A 21,485-nucleotide genomic window follows, 5' to 3' on the forward strand; every position below is an offset into this window, starting at 1 on the left:
TCTTTAGAGGGAAGAAGAAAAAGGCAGAGTAACTGTTTCATCTTCCTGAACTCAGATACTGATAAATATTGCTAATCACTAGAGGAAGAAATACAGAGGAGGACAACAGATCTAAACGTTCAAGCGTGAATTAAATTCCATGTGAAGTCATGTCTTATTCATATCCTAGGCCTCCTGATGACACCACAAGGACTGCAAAAAGGATGCCTGTACATCCCAAGTGCATTATTTCATAAAGCAACAGAAGGTAGTATGGACCACTCTGACTATACTGTATATCCTTTCAAGCCAAAGGCTTCAACCACCAGAAATTAAAAAGTTATGGCAAGACAAAAGATTCACTGCTTCTTTTACTCTATATTTATCTATAGGGGAAAAAAAGGGGAAATAGACATCACATGAGTCATAAGGAACAGGGATGACAATACTGAATGAAATGTCCTGGTGATGGTTGTCGTGCCCTAGTTGCAAGCAGCATGCTCAGACACAGACCTGTGCCCCTTCTGAGAGCTTGTGCCTGTGCCTGTGCCTGCCTAGGGCCATGCTCAAAACCTCTTTCATATCGTGGAAATACTCCTAGTCTCTTCAGAGACTTCTTGTTTAGGCTGCACTCAGACATGTAAAAGGATAAGGTTGTAAAACATGTCATAATACAGGGAAAGGGTAGAGTAAAAATGATCTTAAAATCATTGCCTTTTAAAATAAGTTTTATTTGAACAAAAGTAAAGTAATGACAAGCTGTCTTCCTTGATTGTAGGACGAGCCACTACAGCTGAGATCACATTTTCATGGATCATTTTTTGCTGAGAACTACATGGGGTTATTGCTATTGCCGTGAAACTCTGTCTTTAAAATGACAGCATGAGTAAGAAAAGTTGGGAAGGAGATACCTTCCGTGTCATCCTCGATCCAAGCTCCTCTCTTTGGGTCATCTAATCCAGTCCTTTCTCCTCTTCCCAGGGGTGTAGCGGACAAATGAATTTAGCTTCTACTCTTCTGTTTTGGACGAGACCCGCAGTGTTAGCAGGAGCAGTGCTTGCACAAAGACGAGAAGAACTTTTGACTCTGAAAGCTGACGGTCGGCATCCTAGTTCTTAAAGCGATTTATTTCCTAAGCTTCAGCTCCACGAATGCCATTCCAAAAGTTCGCTGGTGGTGAGCGGCTGGCGGGGAGCGCGGACCGGCTTCCCCGGCCGACGGAGTTGCCAGGGAGCTGTCCAGCAGCGCGGCGGGACAGGCGGCGGCTGCGGCGGCGGGCCCGTGGCGGCCGCACGGGGGAGGGCGCCGGGACCGTCCCCAGTCCTCTACGCGGACACCGCCGCTCCCCGCTGAGCCCTGCGAGGATACCGACCTGCTTCCCCGCTTCCCCTTCACCCAGCTCCACAGCGCAGGGCGGAGAGCGGAGCGCCCTTTCCGCCTTCCCAGCAGCGGGCAGTGGCGGCACCGTGTGCTGCCGCGGGCCCGGCCCTCGGCCCGCCCGCCGGGGCTGCCGGGGCGGCGCGGAGCGGAGCGGGCGGCGGTAGCATCACCCCGGTGTGGGGCAGCGGGGCCGGGAGCGACAGGCGGCGAGCGGGGCGGGGGAGGCGGGAGGAGGAGGAGGAGGAGGGGGAAAGGGCTCCAAACAACACGTGATCCCCGTGGAGCAGCGAGGGAGCCGGGGGAGGGGAAAGCGGGGCGGGCGGCAGAGGCAGAGGAGGGCAGGAGCCGCCGCCGGTGCTGCCGCCGCCGCCGCTTTAAAGCCTCCCGGCGCGGCGCGGCGCGGCGCGACACCACACCCGCGCTCCCGGCCCGGAGAACCGCGGAGCGGGGCAGCGGCGTGGTCTGCGCCGGCCCCGGCGCGGCGGCTCCGCCGCTGCCTCTCTCCCGCCCAGGGGCACCCGCGGCCATGCGAGGCAGCCGCCCCCGCGGCCGCACAGCTCGGCGCTGCCCGCCGCGGCTGCCCGCCGCCCCGCGCTGAGCAGCGCCGCCGCCGCCCCCGGCACCATGTCCCGCCGCAAGATCTCATCTGAGTCCTTCAGCTCGCTGGGCTCGGACTGCCCGGAGACGAGCCCCGAGGAGGAGGGCGAGTGTCCCCTGTCCCGCCTCTGCTGGAACGGCAGCCGCAGTCCCCCCGGCCCCGTCGACACCCCCTTCGCCGCCGCTGCCGCCGCCGCGGCCACCGCCGGGGCGCGCCGCGCTCCGCGCCGCCGGCGGGTCAACCTGGACTCGCTGGGTGAGAGCATCCGCCGCCTGACGGCGCCCGCGGTGAGTGCCCCGCGCCCGGCCCCGGCCCCGGCCCGCCCGCGCCCCACAGAGCCCCACGGCCGCCCCGCGGGGTCAGGTCTCTGTCGGGAAGGAGGCGGCGGTGCCCGCACCCCTCTCCCGGGCGATGCCGCCGCGCCGCGGGAGAGCCCGCTGCCTCTCCGTGCCCCCTCCGGCTGCCGGCTGCCAGCCCCGCCAGCCTGCGGGAGTACACCTCCCGGCAGCCCGGTGCTGGAAATCGGGTCGGGAGTCACGCCTAGGCACAGCTCCCGCTTTGGCTGGGTTTATCATTTCTGCCGAGTCCCCTTCTGAGTGAAAACGGTCAAGTGCTTGTCACTGGTACTAGCAATATTTTTTTTAAATGTGTAAAAAGTTTCATCTGTATGATGCGTGGCGTGCACATTCTTCCTTCAGCGTCGAGTGGCTGTGAACTTACTACATTGGTAGGGCTTCTCTGTACTGAATAAAGCAAAGTTCTGGCTATGTGTTAAGAAATATTTCAGCAACAGATTTCCCTGCGCCTCCTGGATGCGCAGACATTCCTGACAGATCAGTTTCACTAAAGTGGACTTTTAAATCTGTGATTTAACGATCATCTGGACAGCTACACCTGCAATTGAGAGCCAGTAAACCACTGTCCATATACTAAAATAAGGAATGAATTTGGGTAGATCACATAGCATATGCTGGTATCAATTTGTAGGACTGAAATCGCGTCTCAGGAGTTCTGGTAGGTTAGTGTAAAATAGAAGGTTCTTCTTCAGCCTTCTCTTTTAAAATTATGCTAAGCTCCTGTACATACCTCCGTGATCATCACTAAAATTTCCTCGTGAAGTTTCAGCAGCAACTGCGTGCTTGTTTGGTCTCTGAAATAGTTTAACATATTAAGGCATAAAACCTTCATTGCAACAAGTAGTCTTAGTTTGCAGGAGAACTGTATCTGATATTGTGGCATTGGATCAGCTTTTTCATGTTAGGCAGCTTTGAAAATTACTTATGTGTCTCACCACCATCAGTTTACATTAGTCTTATAATACCCTTTTCTGTTTGGTGTTTATTTAAGTGCTGGATAGGTGTAGACAAGCTGTTTAATGGGCAAAGTCAGTGTATTACATACCTAATAGTCATCCAATTTAAGTCTTTTCTTTCCCATTGATTTTTCCCCTCTCCCCTGGGAATCTGGTCTTGTAAGGCTGATATTAATAGTTGATATCTCAGGTGACCTGTCTTGTTTTAGTACAAAAAAAAAAGCTATTTAATTTGATAGTAGTACAATGGTATAATTAGAGCATGTGTTACCCAAAATACTTGAAATATTCTGAAGTAGCTCAGTGCAATATTTTTAGATAACCTTAGTATCTGCGTATTTCCAGCTAGCTATAAAAGACGTTAAAGGTTTACAGCTTTGATGAATTGTCACATTTATTTCCAAAATAAACACATTCTTTGAATTAAGAGACAAAGAAAACTTTGATAGATCTAATAGTCTTCTTTCCTTTCTACTTCCAGAGAAATTTTGTTTAAAATTACAAAAATTTCATCCAACCTGGTTTTGATGTCCCAAACAACAGCTTTCATGGTTTCCTTGGGAGGTAATTACAGCAACCCTTATTGCCAAGAAACTTTGCTATTTTTAAATTTTAATGGGATATATATTGCTTAAAATTTCCCTTTTTATCTTGGCATCATAGCTACTGCTTCACTCCCATCTTACACATTTTGGCATAAAGTAATGTCATTAAGTCAAAAAGTCATGTTGTCATAGTCTTGATACACGTAAAGAACCAGGTCCTCTGTCTTTTCATTTTTTCTTAGAGAAATTGCTGTTTAGATGCATTGTTGTTTTGGTGCATTCTTACCGAGTTCTGTGATACTGAATATATGCCTTCATGCAACAAGTCAAGTTGCCATATGTCTAACACTTTGGATCTGATTATTTTTTGAACATCTGCTGGTATAAATCAGAAATAACTTTAATTAGAAGTAAAAAAATACTTTGCCTATAAAATTGATGTAAAATGAGACTAATTTCTGTTGTTTGTAAAATTAGAAGTCTGAAAGGTGCATTGACAGATGTTCTTTCTAAACAAAAAGCTTTAATACTTTTTATAGACATAGATAGATCTTCATTCCATAATATAGACATGGGTCTCTGTAAAGCATATAAACATACCTATATACATACAAATGTATAAACACTATATATCTAGCCTGCAAAGTTTAATGTTTTCTTTTCAAACATGAATACAGCAGTAATTTGTCCCCATCCCAACTTGAAAAGTTGAAGGATGCTACAGGTTCCTGATGTTTATACTTAACCTTAGTTTTGTGCTTTTCTTCAGCAATGGCTAGGATCAAAATCCCCAGTAAAATTTTTTTTGTGTTTTCACTGAGGAAAAATTCTGTGCATGTGTTTAATACTACTGTGCCATGCAGAGAGATCTCAGTGTTGTTTCAATGTGGCAGTAGCTGGGGCTACCAAGGGCTACCTGGGTGTACAGAGAGCCTTGAACAGAGCAGGAAGGAATATCCAAGGGGCAAAAGAGAGGTGGGCCCTCAAGAGGAGTGACCATGGGGCACAGCAAGAAGGCTGTACAAACAGGCTTTGTCTTCTGAGTGGTAGTGCAAAAACGTGTATGAAAATATTAATATCTTCTATGCAATTCACTCATGGATTACTACTGTCAATTGTGAGAGATTCTGTAGAATGAAATGCAGTAATTAAGTATTTGAGATATATTCAAATATAGTGAAAACAGGTTATTGCATTTTTTTATCACTTGTAATCTTGGTCTAAATTTTAGCTGAGTGTTACTTTGCACAAATATCACTTTTTATGGAACCATAAAAAATTAAAAATGAACATTACTGTGTTGCAGCAAGGGATGGGGATCCAACCCCTTCTGCTTGCTCCCAGAGAACAATTTCTATCACTTTCTAGCACACATGATATTCCAGATTTTCTCTTAAATTGATTTTTGGAGATTCTTTTCCTGTAGTTGTGATACTACAGGATGTGGGGATCTGATTCTCAATCAGCACAGGCTCATTTTATGTTCCTGTGAGATTGTAAATGTTTCCCAACATGCCTAGATGGGTGAAGGATTGATACTGTTCATCTAGAACTTGCTTACTGCAAACCCTCTCTTTTTTGATGTTCAGAACTAGGGGGATAATAGGCATCACTTCCCACCAAATCAGCTGTGTATTTTGAGGAAAAGTGTGTGGTGGTGAGACCTCCATACATACCCCGCTGTTGGCATTCATGAGGAGGCTGTGCTGGGGAATGTCCGGGAAACAGGGTTCACAGGGCAGGGAGGCAGAGCAGTGGCAACACAAGGAGAGGCAGCTTTTTGTCACAGCTGCACTCAACGAACTAAATGTGCATGTACTGAACACGACATGAAGTTTCTGCCCTGCTGCTCCAGAAGCACCAGTCTGCTGAATAATCAGGTGTGCTGACATAAGGAGGGTCGAGGCTCTACAAGCAGCTGGACACAGCCACGTGCCACAGCCCATAGGGTAGGGGGAACTGTGCCCAGACAGAGCAATGCTGAGAACTTGAGTGTAAATATGATGTTTGGTGGGACCAAACTTTGCTGCTCAGCACAATAAACCCCAGGTGTTGCACACTGCTCTTGCGATTTCTTCAGCTCATGAGATCACAGCCATCAGTGCTCCAGGCATACTGCCCCATGTCTGGCTCTGCCCTCTCACAGCCTTTTATCCCGGTGATGTTTCCACAAAGCTGAGCTCATAATGGTGAAGGAAGCTCCTATCCATTCTAAGATGTTCCTAAATCATGTTTCTGACTGAGCACAGGTGTCTTCTGTCCTCTGTCATCTGAACCACTGTCAAAGGGTCTTTGGTTATGCACTCTGATAAGGGAAATCTGGAGCTAGATCCATCTGCTGTCAAAACATAGTTGCCCTTGTCACTGGACTGAGTTCACTTTTCTGGAGATAAAATGCTGGGAAACTAATAGGGACATTGATTTATGACCTTGTTTTTAAGAAATAACTCAGTAATTATACATCACAAGCAAATTATACATCACAAACAAGCTTTGTTATGGTGTTCCATTTTAAAGGATGAATTTTACACCCACAATGATTTAAATTTTGATTAATTATTACTGAAGAAAATGATACTATATGATACTCATTATCAAAATAATTTTTTCTGCCCCTAAGAAATCTGTTATATGGGAATGGTATCCTGGCACCAGTTGACATAGCTTGATTCTTTAGAAATGCCATTTAGTATCTTACTGAATTCCAGTTCCTTGCAGCAATTTTCACATTTGCTCCAGTTCTATCTTGACTTGTATCCAATGCCAGACTGAAAATAGAATCAAAAAATCAGAAAAACATAATTCGTCACTGATTTGAAAAGTCAAATACTCTGCTCCCATCTAAGAGGCATGGACTATCCTAAAGGAGCTTAGAGTGACTGGGCATGCATTCAGAGAAGACTGTGTACCCCCAGGTGTTGTACTGATCTTTCTGGAACGAGAATTGTAGCATGACACAGCTTTAAACTGACTTACGTTTCCATTTGATTTTCTGAACGGCCTGTGTAATGCATCTCTTGAACTATGAACATTATTGAGTGAAAATCACTTCTGTTATACTTTTCTGTTCATTTAGGATTATTGCTGCTATTCTTTAAAGGCCCAGTTGAAGACACATTAAAGTAAGAACATATTTTCCAGTTTATTTTAGGAAGCTGCTACTGGCTGTCGCCAAATAGTTTGAATTTAAGAATTGTCTTTTTGAATACAGCCTTCTTCCTGACAGTGGGAGAAAAGGGAACATAAAGTCAGTCATTTATGTTAGTGTGTAGGCTATTACTTATGTAACAGACCTGCTGTAACTTCAAATTGTTTAATGGCAAGCGAATCCTCCAGTGAGTGGAAGTGGTGTTTTGGCAGAGAAGTTACAATATAGCAGTCTATATGTAACCTGATTCCATCATAATCCTCCACCCTTAGTCTTAAGGAATCTAACTCCTTTTAGTAGCAATAGCAAGTTGTTGCCACTAGAAGAAGAGGTAGCAAATTGATTCTTGCACAAGATTTTTGCAAAAAAATGGCACAAGTGTTCTGAGCACCTGATGACTCACATTAACCCATCAGATATAGCTAAGATCTCCTGTTGTAGAAATGACTTCTGCCTATCTTTCTGAGTGAAGTAAGGTAATGTCAAATGATATTTACTCCCTTAATAGTCCAGGCTGTCTGAGCTTTACATGAGTAACATCCTTCTCAAGAATGTGCGTGCAAAGCATGAAAATGGTGAGGTAAGGCACATCCCATGAGAAACTTCCAATTCCATCAGGGAAACAGGATGATTTTTTTTGTTGGAAAGTATTATAAAATCAGATTTTTGCTGTATATCTTTCAGTTTAACAGAGAGAAAAGTCATTGATACATGAGGTCACATGAGCAGCCAATAGCCAGTCAATCTGTTATTTCATCACAGTGAGTTTTGTTTGTTTGTCTTGTTCAGTAGTCTAACATCTCATACAAGGAAAATTCAGCCTTAGCAAATAAAATATAAAAATTTAGCTGTATTCAAGGGCCTGCAGCATTGAAGCATTGTAGTATTGACCTGGAGGTCATTTTATTGAGGGTGAGTTTGACTATTTGACATCTAGTGCTTAGACTGATAATAGTAATTTTGGCTTTCTTAATGTTGTGCATTTCCATGATGGAATCTTAACTTCCCTAGAGTGCTTGGAAAAGAACATGTCTCAGAAACATTCATACATTGTAGGCATCTTTGCTACCTGGAAGCAGTGAGCATATCCCTGCTGGGGACAGTCTTGCCCACAGGCAGGACTGACCCGCTGGCTGGCAGCACCAACATTAATCCCACAAAATCGATTTAAATTATTTTGTACTTCTCTGCCTCTGCCATGGCCAAAGTGTCCAGGTGCAAATAGAGAAACGCTTGAAGTAGATGAGAATGTCATGATCATTAATATATGCCCCTATAAAAGCAGTGTGCCCTCATGGCTACATCAGTGTATGAGTGTGAATGTCCTCCATTTGAAACTGTGTAAGCAAAGCCAGTTACCACCTCACAGTGGTGGGGTGTACTCTGGTAAAATGCATAACATTAACACAGGAAAGCCCTCTTCTTCCTCCTACCTCTTGTGCTAGTGTTAAAGGCTGCTATAAAGTGTTTTGAGTAAAAGAAATTGTTCCATCTCATATCCAGATCCTTTCTAGATATGTCTGTTTGCTAATTCTAAAACTAAATTCTACAATGAAGTCACAAATTCTGTGGATTGTTCATTGGTTTCAAAGGGGTAAATACCTTTGCAGATCTGACTGTGAAATTAGGTCCACTTATACTGAGGAAATTGGTTCTTTTTCTGTCTCTGCAGAAGAAATTCCTTGAGAAGGACTAACATATAAAGCCTTTCATTTCCTATTAGTATGCTGGAACAGTATTGATTATTATACAGAGTACACTATTATGTAGTAGATGTTAGTTGCGTTAAAAGATGAACAGGTAGCATTAGTGGAATATCATCTCTTATATTCTTACCTACTGAACACGTTCTCTCTGCAGCACAGGACAGATCTTCTATCCATTTCAGACGTGATGGAAATTCAGAGATGAACAAAGTGATTCCAGCCGGTGTTATAAGGAATAGTACCCTGAAATATTTATCCTTCACTGTCAAGGAGTTAGACTAGATGATCTAATAGGCAATTTCCATCTGTAATGGCTGTGATTCTTCTAGTTGAAAGGCAGGTGGGGATGCTGAAGTTACAATTTCTAATTATGATTTAGCTCTACCTCATTTCTTCACAACGTTTGCATTGTTGTTGCCATGAAATAGTATTGAGTAAAATTCTTAGTCTCAATGTTATTTATTAAATTAGGGGCATTTTGTCTAATGTGCACAAGTATTTCTCTGTGAAGAGTACCCTTGTTTGCATGAACTGAGGAGCAGAATGGTCTCAGGTTTATCTGCCAGTGGTACCGAGCTCAGGCATTGCATCCTCACCTGGTCTCTTTTGGATGATACTGAACTGTTTCAGGGCAGCCTTCAGCTGTCAGTCATCCTGCCCTGTATCCCCAGAGTCCCCTCTTGGGAATTCTGCATCATTGGTTATGTTGTGACTCTGCTTCTCCATTCCTGATTTCTGTCTGCTCCCTTTCCTTCCATTCTTCAGCTATTGGAAATGGGACATGGAGAGACCCTGGTTGTGCAGGACCTGCTAAGAGGCCTTCCTCCTTTCTGCATCATCAGAAAATTGTTGGATGCCAAAGGGGCCTTCCTTTCCTTTTTATGTTCTGCTTTTCCCCAGCCATAGCAATTTCAATGCTTATTTCTCTGCTCCTGGAACTTGAGAGTGTTGTTAAATGTTTGGCTTCTGCTGGAGCCTTGTTGCTTTGTTTACAACCTCTTTAATTCAATATTTTGGTGACCAGAAGGACAGGGGGAAAACAGTTTTTCACTGCTTACATGATCATGGGATAAATATTAAAAAAACCATTTTGAAAATTATTGTTTTGCCATTTATCTTCTTTTGAATGGGCCAGATACACACCTGCTCATGTGTTCTTAGCAGTCTGTAATTACCTATGTACAAAGACTTGACTCAAATTGTTTTTGAAATATGAAAAAGGAAATGTTTTTCATTAATGAATGATTACCAGCAGTGGAGCCAGCAATTAATGTCTTACACATCTGCTGAGTTTGTGACTGAACATTTCAAATTTGAAGCATTTAAAACTTTCAGCATCAAAGTGCTGATCTGGCTGAGATCCATGGTAGCTTGCCTTCCCTGCATGCAGAGGTGCAGATTTTCTACAAAGGACTTCATAATTCCTTGGGGCACAACAGTCTGGAGGAGCCTCCTGACCTGATGGACTTACTTGGATAGATGCAAAGCAGTTTCTAGCTGAGCCTGTTACGCTCTTTAATGCTTCAACTTCCATGTGTCAAATTTTAAGCACTCAGGTTTTTAACAGCATGACTGCTGAAGCTGTTCTGATGCTCAGCTAGGAGCCACTTAGCTTTTCCAAGGAAAAATCTTTGAAACTTTGTTAGGGTTAAAGAGGAACTGCCTGTGTACCTGGTTGTTCTCTTGACTCTGGACCTCCCTGTTCCATACAGTCCCTTTCTTCCCCAGTCATAGATATTCTTAGGATGCAGAAGGAATGGGATGGAGAATTTGAAACTGCATTTATGTAAATTTAGACTGAGTCATCTGGGATGCTGTGTGCCGTTCTGTTACCTCAGGGTGGGGTTTGTCTGTCCTTACTTATACATTAAAAGATGTCGCAGTCTAAGGCAATCACTCAATGTCTTTTCTAGATAAAAGAAAGAAATGGGTATTTATAAAGATTGAGACCTCAGGCATGTATTAGATGCCAGCTGTAGGATGAAATAAATCACTTTGGGTGCCTGCAGTTGGGCAGATGAGCCCAACCGTTTATTTCTGAAGGTATTGCGATCAAATGAAGGACATTTCATAGGCAACAGAAAATGGCTAGAGAATAGGCTGAATTCTCTGTCCTCCGAGAAGACTGGGAAGCTTACATTTGATTGCCTTAGGAAAGACATTTATAACAAGGAATGCAATTAAAGTGGAAGTTCTTTCCCTTTGTCTGCAAAACTGAGGCAATGAAGCTGTGAGAAGGGAAAATTGAACTTAGAAAAAAAAGTATACAATGTTTAAACTAAAATAATTTTTCAGAGGAAGTTGAATTAAAAAAAACCTTCAGGAGTATTTCAAGTTCATTTAGAGAAATATCTTCATAAATATTTTCTCCAGTTAGTCATAGACACGTTTTTGATGAGCTATTACGCCTCTATATTCAGGACTTGATCTGGTTTTACACTACTGAAGAGCAGGGTGAGATCTAGCAAGAAGGGAAGATTTCTCTAGGAGCACATCTGGGTAACAGTGGCCGCTGGTGGAGTGACGGTGGCTGTCATGGCAGGGCTGCCACTGTCAGGATTGCTGCACGATGGTGACAACAGCCATGTGTTCTGGTTGTAGCACTGAGGGGCCAGGTGGAAGAGATGTAGATGACCTCCCTTGGGACAAGGCAGATGAGCAGAGCCTCCACTCTTAGAGACTTCAAGAAAAGGACTGTGGCAGGTATGAGAAGCTCTCTCCTGAGGAGATAGAAGCCCTCCTCTGATGTCCTGCCTTGCTGTTTCAGGTTTGCTCCTTGCCAAAAGCTCATACATAAATGTTGCAGGGAGTCTTCTAAAGTGTGTTTGTCTGCTGGTCTGTGATGCCTGCTGCTCATCCATGTGGGCACCAATGGTACAGCCAGGAGAGACCTAGAGTGTATCAAGAATGTTTACATGGCTTTGAGTGCAAGGGAGAAGGGTTTGAGTGCCCAGTTGGTGTCTCCTCGATCTGACTGGTGAGGGGGGACAGGCTGTGTTTGGAGCAGGCGTGTTAGTAAGACAGTCTATAGCTCTGTTGGTGATGTTGCTGTCACAGCAGGGTTTTGATCTCCATGGATGTGGAGCATGCTCTGAGGAGCAAGGACTGCTGAGCAAGAGTGGCATTCATCTGACAAAGTGAGGTGACAACTTTTCTCTCTGGCTGCACAACCTTGTGAGGGGGGCTTTAAACTGTTTGTTGTGGAAGAAGGCTCATTCTCTGAAGAAAAGGGTGAGCAAAAAATTGAAGAGGCTTTTGTGTTCTCTTTGTGAAAGCAGTGTGACTGGGAGCCCATCTCAAGTGCCTGTGCCCAAACACAGGCAGCATAGGGAGCAAAAAGGTGACATTAGACATCCCTGTGCTGCTAGTGTGTTTCTGTGTTTGGGCCTTCTGTGGGATTTCACACATCCTTGAGTGGAAGGGCTTTCAGGATGAGAGTGCTGCAGGAGGCTCTTCAGGAAGGTTGGGCTGGGAAGGTGAGGAGCAGGAATTGCACTCTACAAAAAGAGGTGGCAGTTCCCTTTAGACAGAGCAAGGTGGCCCAGGAAATTAAAGTCAGGAGCAGAGGACAGATGAGCAAGGGTGGTATAGTGGTATGTCTGCTGCACACTGTCTGTTCAAGAAGTGAAAGCACAGGAAACCTTTAGATAGCTAGATGAAGCCTCAAAATGGCAAGTCTTGTTATTTATGGGGAACATTGACCAACTCAAAATCCACTAGAAGAGCAGTAGGTCTAAGCACAAGCAATGCCAAAGAGTTTTGGAGTGTGCTGAAGGACAGTTTCTTAATGCAGATGATCAATGAGCTGACAAGGTGGGGATACCCTGCTGGAGCTGTTACTCACAAATGAGGAAGAAGTGGTTGAAGGTCCAAGGAGTGAGGCCTCCCTGGCTACAGTGATTATGAGATGTTGGATTTCAAAACACAGAGAGGTGGGAAAGCCAAATAAGTGGTCCCATACTCCAGGAGAGCAGATTTTGGCTTCTTCGTAGTTCTTTTTGGCAGGCTCCAGTGGGAGATGAGCCTGTAGGGTAAATAGGTACAAGAAGCTGGTTGAGCTTCATGGGCCCCTTGACATACTCCTCAAAGCATCAAAACAGTTAATTTGTTCAAATGCAGCAGAGAACGGCAACAGAAATTGGAAGGAGTCATGGGATGCCCTGGAGGGATATAGAGTCATTATCTGAGCATGCAGGAGTGGAAATAGGAAAGACTTCAAGTCATGGCAATCAGGGGAGGGACTTGATGAGTAGAAAGAAAGCAAATGTTACACCCAGCATAAAGAAGGACAAGGAGGATCCAGGGAACTACAGAAAAGTCAGCCTCAATACATGGATTTGTTATGGAGAAAGTCACTTTGGAAGCCTTTTCTTAGCACAAAAAAGGACAGTAAGATGTTGATTGGAAACATCTGGGCCAAATTTTACCCCTTTATTCTCTTAAACCCTTCTTATCCACTTTTATGCCCCTTACCAAGGATGAGTTGTACCTGACCAACCTGATTGACTTCTGTAATGAGATAACTGGCTCAGTGGATGAAGGGATTTTGTCTACCTTGACTTTGACATGTTCTCCTGTAGTGTCATTAGAGCCAAACTGGTGAGATACAGACTACTTAAGTGGATGATAAGGTGCATGGAATATTGATTGGGTCTTGGGGCTCAAAAGGTGGCCATCAGAATCACAAATTGAATTTAGCAACCAGTTACCGCTGCATACGCTTCAGGGATTGGTACTGGGGCCAGCAGAAGACTACAAGGCAATAGTCAGGGGGTGGAGCATGGGATATCTGAGGAGGTGCTGGGAAAGCTGCATCTGTTCAGCTTTTCAGAAGAGAACTTTGGGGGAATCTTGTTGCAATCTACATCTAACCCATCAGGGTTTCCATGAGGGTGAACAGCAGAAGAAGGATGAGAGGCAGCAAAACTGGAAGATGGGAGTTTTAAATCAGAATTCAGAAAAAAAATGAAAAGTCATGAGGGTATTCAGACACTGGCACAGGTTTTCCAGAGAGGCTGTGGGATTGCCATCCTTGGAGACACTCAAAACTTGTCCTGAGAATTAGCTGAACAAGCACCTTGTAACTCAAATTACTTTAATCGGGAGGTTGGACCAGCAGACCTACAGAGGTTCCTTCAAAGCTGGATAAATAATGATTCAGTTATTTTTTACAGTTTATTCTGACACATTAGTGTTAGCTGTGGCCTGATGTCTGAATTCAGAATTAATTTAAGGAAGTCCTGTGGCCTCTGTCATGCAAGAGATGAGTCTGAGTATCTTCAGTGTTCCCTTCTACCTAATGTATCATCATTCCATATGGAGTTTGGATGTGATCTGGTATGGGCAATCCTTGGATTAATTTGTGGTTTATAATAGCAATATTTTTTCTTACTTTGATTTGCCCTTGGAGACATGAATTGATGTGACTATTACTTTTGCAATGCATACCAAATATTAATAAATCATTCTAATTAGAAAGAATTGTTGACATTTGATTATTTAGGTAATAGTCACTGGTTTACACTAAATCTTTCCTTTTAAGTGGCCATGAAGCTTTAAAACTTCTCTAGTTAATAAGTTCCACTGGGTACTTGAATGACAGACTAACATTGCAGAGGAGGTGTGTGGTTAAAGGCTCTTTTACCTCCCTGAGTGGCAGAACTGTGCTTCTTGGAGAGGTGATGTGTGTCATGCTTCCAGGAGAAGGTTTTGCTATTTTGCCTCCATCCAGTCTTGCTACTGGATACAGAAAAGAGGTGGAAATATTTTCATGTTCATCCTCTCTCTCACAGGCAATGCTTTGTCAGTAATGGAAGAAGTGGTACACCAAACTGCCCTTGTAAGCTGGTGTCATATCTCTTCTTGCTGTTTTGTTTAGTCATGGCCCTGGTTACAGAATTACATCTATAGCAAAATGACATTCAGAAGTGATGAAATACAGCAAACTAAGAACGTGAGCATAGTGGCTCTTTAATCGTGCACAGCAACATGCCATAATAATTCTTGTCAGAGACAAAGAAAGACTGTGATTCCTTAGATCAGTTTTCATACTGGTTCTAAGCACATTACATAGAGCTCTGTTTCTGACCCATGTTTTAGTAGTGAGTTCTATGTTCCTTTGTACTTAATTTCTAAGATTTGATAGGAGTTGCCAGTGAAAAGGGGTATGAGTTTATGGGATTGTATAAAATTTTCTGACAATAGCTAGGTGATTGATTGAGCTTTCAGAAGAGAAAGGTAACATGGGCTTTTTTTTTGTTTGTTTTTCTTTTTCTATGCAGCATGGCAGGAGAGGGAGATTTACTGAAAAAAAAGCTAAGGATTAGGAGATTGCTTGTATGGTCAAATCTTGAGGTACTCAAAATGATTTTTCCCTGGGTAAGGAGTGTAGCATCTGTGTGTCAGGAATAAAAAAGGCAAAAAAAAAATCCATGGAGGATTGCTCAGGTGTTGTAAGCTGCACAACTTCCTGAGAAGACAAAGAGCTGTTTTCTTGCTTCTCTGCAGTGGTACCAGGCATTGCTGCCTTCCATATGCTTGCTATAAAAGCACTTTGGAAGAACTAGAAGGGAGATTTAATTTAGCAATCGAACATTTCTATTATTCCCTATTTCATGTCAAAGGAGTTGCTGGTGGATTACTTGTGGTCTGTGTGTAGGGAGTGGAGCTGAGTGAAATGCTGTATGGAGATGGAAAATGGCAGCTCTCTGAACTTCTTTGCTTAAAGATATTTTGCTTTACTTTGTTGCTGATGTGGGAAGATACATCTTTTCTGTATGTGAAGAGTGGATTTTTCTGCCTGCTGAGCACAGGAAAGCTTCTGAATCTGTGAGAACATGCCATGAAATACAATTGTAGCCTGTTAGGCCTGAGGACTTCCACACTTACTGTACCACTAGGAAGGGGAGGCTTTTTTGATATGTGATGGTTTCATTCACATGATACTTTCACTGTGTTTTACAAGACATTGTATAACTTTTAAAGCCTTTTGACACAGGTAACTTAGCTCCCACAGAGAAGTAACAGATACAGAGTTAACAAGAAAAACCTATTTCAAGGTTTGCATCTATTTTGAGCTTATTTTTGGTCTTAGAATCATAGAATAAGTTTGGCTTGGAAAGGACCTTTAAAGGTCATATAGTCCAGCCTCCCTGGAATGAGCACGTACATCTTCAGCTAGATCAGGATGACCTTGAATGTTTCCAGGCATGGGTCACCTACCACTCTCTGGGCTGTTCCAGCGTTTTGTCACTCTCATTATAAAAATCTTCTTTCTTATATCTAGTCTAAATCTACCCTCTTCGAGTTTCAAACCATTACCCCTTCTCCTATTGCAACAGGGTCTGCCAAAAATATTTGTTCCCACCTTTCTTGTAAGCCCTCCTGTGCACTTGTTAAGTGCATTGCCATGCATTCAAAATCAAAAGGGCAGAAACTTTCTTAGTTTAGGAATAGAAAAGAAATTTTTGCAGTTGTACAAACCTAGTATAGCCTTGTATACACTTTTTCCTTCCTGCTGTCATCAAAACAGATGCCTCCTTCTGTAAACTCATGAGTGAGAGTAGGTAGAAAGCTCGGCTCTTGAACTGCTGAATCTGTAGGTCAGTAAGCAAAATTTGAGACTTTCAAAAATGATTGTGGTTTTAGAATGAAATTCTGCTAATTAGGAGGCATTTTGACTGTTACTTTCCAAACCAATTAGATATCTTTACCAAAAGGCAGGAAAAGAGCAAATATCTCTAAAATTTGACTGTATATTGTTGTGAGTCTGATCAAGTCCCTGTGTACCTTTGGTATAGAATAAAAGTATATAAATCCCATTTCTGTATCTTTGCCTAACCTCTGGTACCAGAATAAAAAAGGTGAAGAACCTTAGTCATTTTAGAAGAATAATGTTTTACCAAAAGTGATTTGGAAAATTCAAAAGAGAATGGTATGGATATCACATTTGCTTTATTTGCCCAAAGGTCTCTCATGAATTCATTCAAAATAATAATAGCCTCATCAACAGTAGTAGTTCAGCAATAAATACATACATACACACATGAGCATTTTGGTGAAGCATACAGTAGTATTAATAATGCAAATAAAACCATTGATGCACGTATGTAGTTTGATAAACTGCTAATAAAATGAAATGGCATAGAAATTCTTGAAGCATGTAATGATTTTCTTTTGATGAACTTGACTTTTCAGATAATTTGAAAGATGACTGAAGAGTCATAGCTTGTCAGAAAAGTAAGCCAAAATAAATTGCATCTTTATAATATTCTTTATTGCAAATGCCCTAGGGAGCACATAGAGTTTAATAACTCAATGTATTTTCCTGGTGATGCTTTCATCACAAAGTAATAGCATTTTCTTGCAGACTATTTCAAATTATTTTCAATTAGTGAGATAATTGGTGGGTGATAGTTTTTGAGAGCCGATAGTGAAATGGTTCCTTTGTTATGCACAACTAGTCTTATAAGCAGTATTAATTATGTGACATAGTGAAATTTTTTCCTATTTAAATGAAATAACATACAAGAAATGAATAATAATACCTCATATCCATTGTTGCGATGGTTGTATGGCAGGTAGAAGATGAAGAGGAAGAAAACTGGAGAAAAATAGTGCATTAACACATCTGTTAGTTGAACTATGCTTTTTTCCCCTAATCTCACAATACTTTAAATTATTCTTCCGTAGCCTCAGACCATTCGGCAAACTCTTCAAAAGACACTGCAGTATTTTGAGCATCAAGTTATTGGGTAAGTGTTAATTTGAGGTAGTGAAACGTGCATGGCAATGCTTTGCTTTTCAATTCACAGCCTTGCATGATAAACTTTTGAATTCAATTTTTAATTTTTTCTCTCAAATTTTTAAAGATGCTTTGAAGTAGCAATACATACTCTGAACATTAATGGTAAACTGCTGTTCAGTCCTGATTCTATACAATCCCATCAGAGGATGACTGCTTAATTAACTGTAATTTGTCTTATATAAGGACAATAGGCAATCTTTTTCAATCATAAAGTATCAGGTTGGAAGGAGACCTCAAAGATCATCTAGTCCAAACTTTCTTCACAAAAGCATGGTCTAGACAAGATAGCCCAGCCCTCTGTGCAGCTGAATATTAAAAGTGTCCATCACTGGAAGGTCTAAATCCTTTACCACCACTTCTGAAAGGCATTTGTTAACTTTGCATTTGTATAAGGAGATGCTAGAACTTGATTACCTTTTTTTTCCTGTAGTTACAGGGATGCAGAGAAGAATTTTCACAATATATCAAACAGATGCTCCTATACAGACTGCTCTGGCAATGAAGAAACTGAGGATGTCTCAGGAATTCTCCAGTGTGCAGCTAATGTACTTGGTATGTATGTTTTCAAGGGGATTTGCTTCCTTTAGTTGAAAGGAAGGTTTACTGACCATCCTAATGCCAACAATGAAATAAGAAATTTTTGGTCCAACAAAGGAAATGTAGGATGTGGACAGCTATATACCAGTGCACTGTTACTGTGTTTTTCTCCTTTTTCACATACATTTTGAGCCTTTAAGACAAGCCAGACTGATTGTCAGTGAAGCCAATGAAGATGTATTGGGCAATACTGAGTGGTTAGAGAAGTTTCAAAGGCTTTGAGTGCAAACAGACTTGCTTCTGTGCAGCCTTGGTCTTATCTGAAGTGTTTTTATAAGGGTTCTGCAGAACAAAAGATACTTTTATCATCTGTGGGCCTGGTGGAGAGAGGGCCTGAGAAACGCAGAGCAGGATATACCTGAGACATAAAACATTCTGGACTCTTAGAGATATTTTCTTCAGCAAGAAGCACAACAATGAAATCTGACCATGTATGATAACTGAAAATATGATTTAACTTCCATGTCAGAGGAATATAGTGAGGTGATACTCTGCTCACACCCTGCTCTGGACCATTGCATCCTGCTGGCTTAAAATCCTTTTGGAGGTATATCTGTTGCATGTTTGTCTGTTCTATCGCAAACTGTTAAACAGACTTGGTACACTCTGGGAAACAGCAAATGTTCTAGCTGAGAGATGATTGTGTTTCACTGACATTCAAAATGTTTTTTTTAATTTATCAGGTGCTTTATTCTGCAAAATGCTAGGTGCTATCAGGGATATTCTGTGTGCCTGTTTGCATGTTTGGTCAGGGAGAGAATTCAGAACAAATTAAATTTTAAATATGTCCAGTGTTAGCTACCTTTTTTTAAATTGTAAAATAATGGAATTCTAATTCTCCAAAACAAATGTTATGAGTGATAAGACTCATGCAAAGCAGAGACTGTTGGTGTTATCAGGTGCATATTAATATTAAAAAACCAACCTTATTTCATGATGACACAAAGTATGTGTACTAAGAAACAATTATGAATACTTTTTCACCTTTATAGTGCTTTTAAATCAATATATTAGTCTTAATATATTAGCAGGGCTGAGTAATGTGCAACTTGTTTCTTCAGTGGTATCCTTACAGTGTATGTGTATTAGGGGCAGCTTGGACTTTTTGGGTCAAAATGTAGGGATACGTTCTAGGCATTACTGTCTTGGGGAAATATTAAAGTGGACTTTGTTGAAAATTAGTTTGCAGAGACTTATTCTTGGAAAAGCTTACCTCTTGAAGAATGAATTTGAGTTCTTAGCAAAAAAAAAAAAAAATCAATGTAAGCAAAACACTGAGATAATTTAAATGTAATACTTCTCCCTATCTAGAACAGAAACCTAAGGGAATGAGCAGTAAACCCAGCTTCTTTATTTTGATTGTAGCTCCCATCAGAACAGGTAAATAATTAGTGGAGGCTGTGTAATTAGTTGTCACATACGCAGTTATTTTTCTGATTGAATAAGGATTAGTGAGAGCTGCTTCTATGAAAGAAGAATGTAATCACTAGGTTGTGTACCTAGAGCAATTGGCATTGCTGAGGCAGAAGGCAAGCATGAATCTGACTGTGATGAAGGCTAGAGAATCTGCTGAACCAAATCTGGCTCTTAGTTTGTTTATATGAACAGTAAGAGGCACTTGCTGTCTGGGGCTGGAAGAAAGTGTTTTCTTAAAGATGCTTGAAAGCAACTTTTGCTCTCTGACCTTAGATCTAACTCCAACATGATTCACCTCTCCTGACCTTTTAACTGCCTCTAAAACAGTCATTTGGCATTCCTTGAAGACTGCAAAAGCTGAGATCATTAGTCAGATTGGAAGACTGTGAGCAGATGCTTCACACTGTAGTCCTGGTGCTTACACTGCTTATGGGAAAGTACTGACTGCAACCTGTATACTCAGCTCAATGCATGTGATTTATCATGTATGAATACTGCAGTTTTCCTCTTTTCAAGTCATCACTTAAGTGTGTCACCATCTTCCTACAGTGGAAAGACCTGATTCTCCTTGTCTCCTTGCTGAGTTGCTCCTGCTACAAGTCTAGGCATCAACAGAACTCTTCCTGCTTCAATCCACTGTAATTAAAGGGAGCCATGTCCATCATGTTAACATGCCATAAACTATGTCTGACATGAGATTAGCCACACAGCTTTCCTTTGTGATGACAGCTTCTGAGGCTGGAATGTTTAATTTAACCTTTTATCCTTTCAAAAATAGTCCAGATAGCTTTATCATGGACTCTGCTCTCTTTAATTGGTGCATGCACAAATTTTACAGTGTCCTTTATAAGCATATAGAAACAGAATTCTCTAGGTTGAAAAATACCTTTAAGATCATCAAGTCCAACTGCTAACTCAGCACTGCTAAGTCCACCACTAAACCATGTCTCTGAGGGCTGCACGTACATGTCTTTTAAGTACTTTCAGGTATGGTGATTCAACCACTTCTCTGGACAGCCTGTTCCAGTGCTTGACAACCTTTTCCATGAAGAAATTTTCCCTTATATCCAATCTAAACCTCCATGGTGCAACTTGAGGCCATTTCTTCTTGTCCTGTCACTTGTAACCTGGGAGAGGAAACCAATCCCCACTTGACTACAGCCTCCTGTCAGGTAGTTGTTGAAAGTGATAAGGTTCTTCTTGAGCCTCCCTTTTTTTCCAGGCTAAACATCCCCAGCTTCCTCAGCTGATTCTCATAAGACTTGTGGTCCAGACCCTTCACCAACCTGGATGCCCTTCCCTGGACCTACTCCAGCACTGCAATGTCTTTTGAATAGTGAGGGCCCCAGGTTGGACATGGGATTTGAGGTGTGGCCTCACCTGTGCCAAGTACTGACGATCACTGTCCTGGTCCTATCATCCAAGGGAATGTATTGACAATGTATTAGAAGTTGATAAAAAACCAAGAGAAATCTTTGCTTCTAAAGAGAGTCTTTAGAAAATTTCTAGTTGGAAAATACAGTATTTCAAACAACATGCATTGGTATATTCTATCCTGTTGAAACAGATAATGCTTTTAGCTGGCTAGCTAAGCTGAGTTCAGAGCAGATTGATGGTGTTAGTTTGAACTTATTTCAGAAATAATAAGAAAAAGATTCCTGTGGTGAACTATGTTACATGGATGACTACCACATTTCTTTATTAGGTGACTATAAATTTGTACTGAGGTATGTTAGAGAGAAAAATTGTATCTGAAGAGGTGTCTTATTTGACCTTGGGCAAGTTTTTATTCTCTCTGTGCCTCAATTTTCCATCTGAGTAATGGAGATAACAGGATTTTTTTAATCCTTTAAACCAAATGTCAGGATTTTAACTTTCTTGAAGTAAAGACATATTCATATCATTTGTACATTCAGCATTTTGAGCAATGACAGCAAATCTCATTTGGGACTGCTTTTGTCCTCATAACTTAAAATAGTTTGATTTCAAGTAAGATTC

General features: G+C 41.9%; 1 protein-coding gene across 1 annotated transcript in view; it reads left to right on the forward strand.

Moving 5' to 3' along the window:
- Nucleotides 1-1,622: 1,622 nt before the first annotated feature.
- Nucleotides 1,623-21,485, forward strand: part of GUCY1A2 (guanylate cyclase 1 soluble subunit alpha 2) — a 161,792-nt gene continuing 141,929 nt past the window's right edge. The window contains exons 1-3 of the mRNA XM_071554959.1: nt 1,623-2,244; nt 17,360-17,421; nt 17,905-18,026. Of these exons, the coding sequence (XP_071411060.1) occupies nt 1,984-2,244; nt 17,360-17,421; nt 17,905-18,026 (445 nt within the window). The 5' untranslated portion in view covers nt 1,623-1,983. The remainder of the gene's footprint in view (nt 2,245-17,359; nt 17,422-17,904; nt 18,027-21,485) is intronic.

This window comes from Pithys albifrons, chromosome 1 (assembly GCF_047495875.1).
Source record: "Pithys albifrons albifrons isolate INPA30051 chromosome 1, PitAlb_v1, whole genome shotgun sequence".
In the NCBI taxonomy this organism is placed as follows: domain Eukaryota; kingdom Metazoa; phylum Chordata; class Aves; order Passeriformes; family Thamnophilidae; genus Pithys; species Pithys albifrons.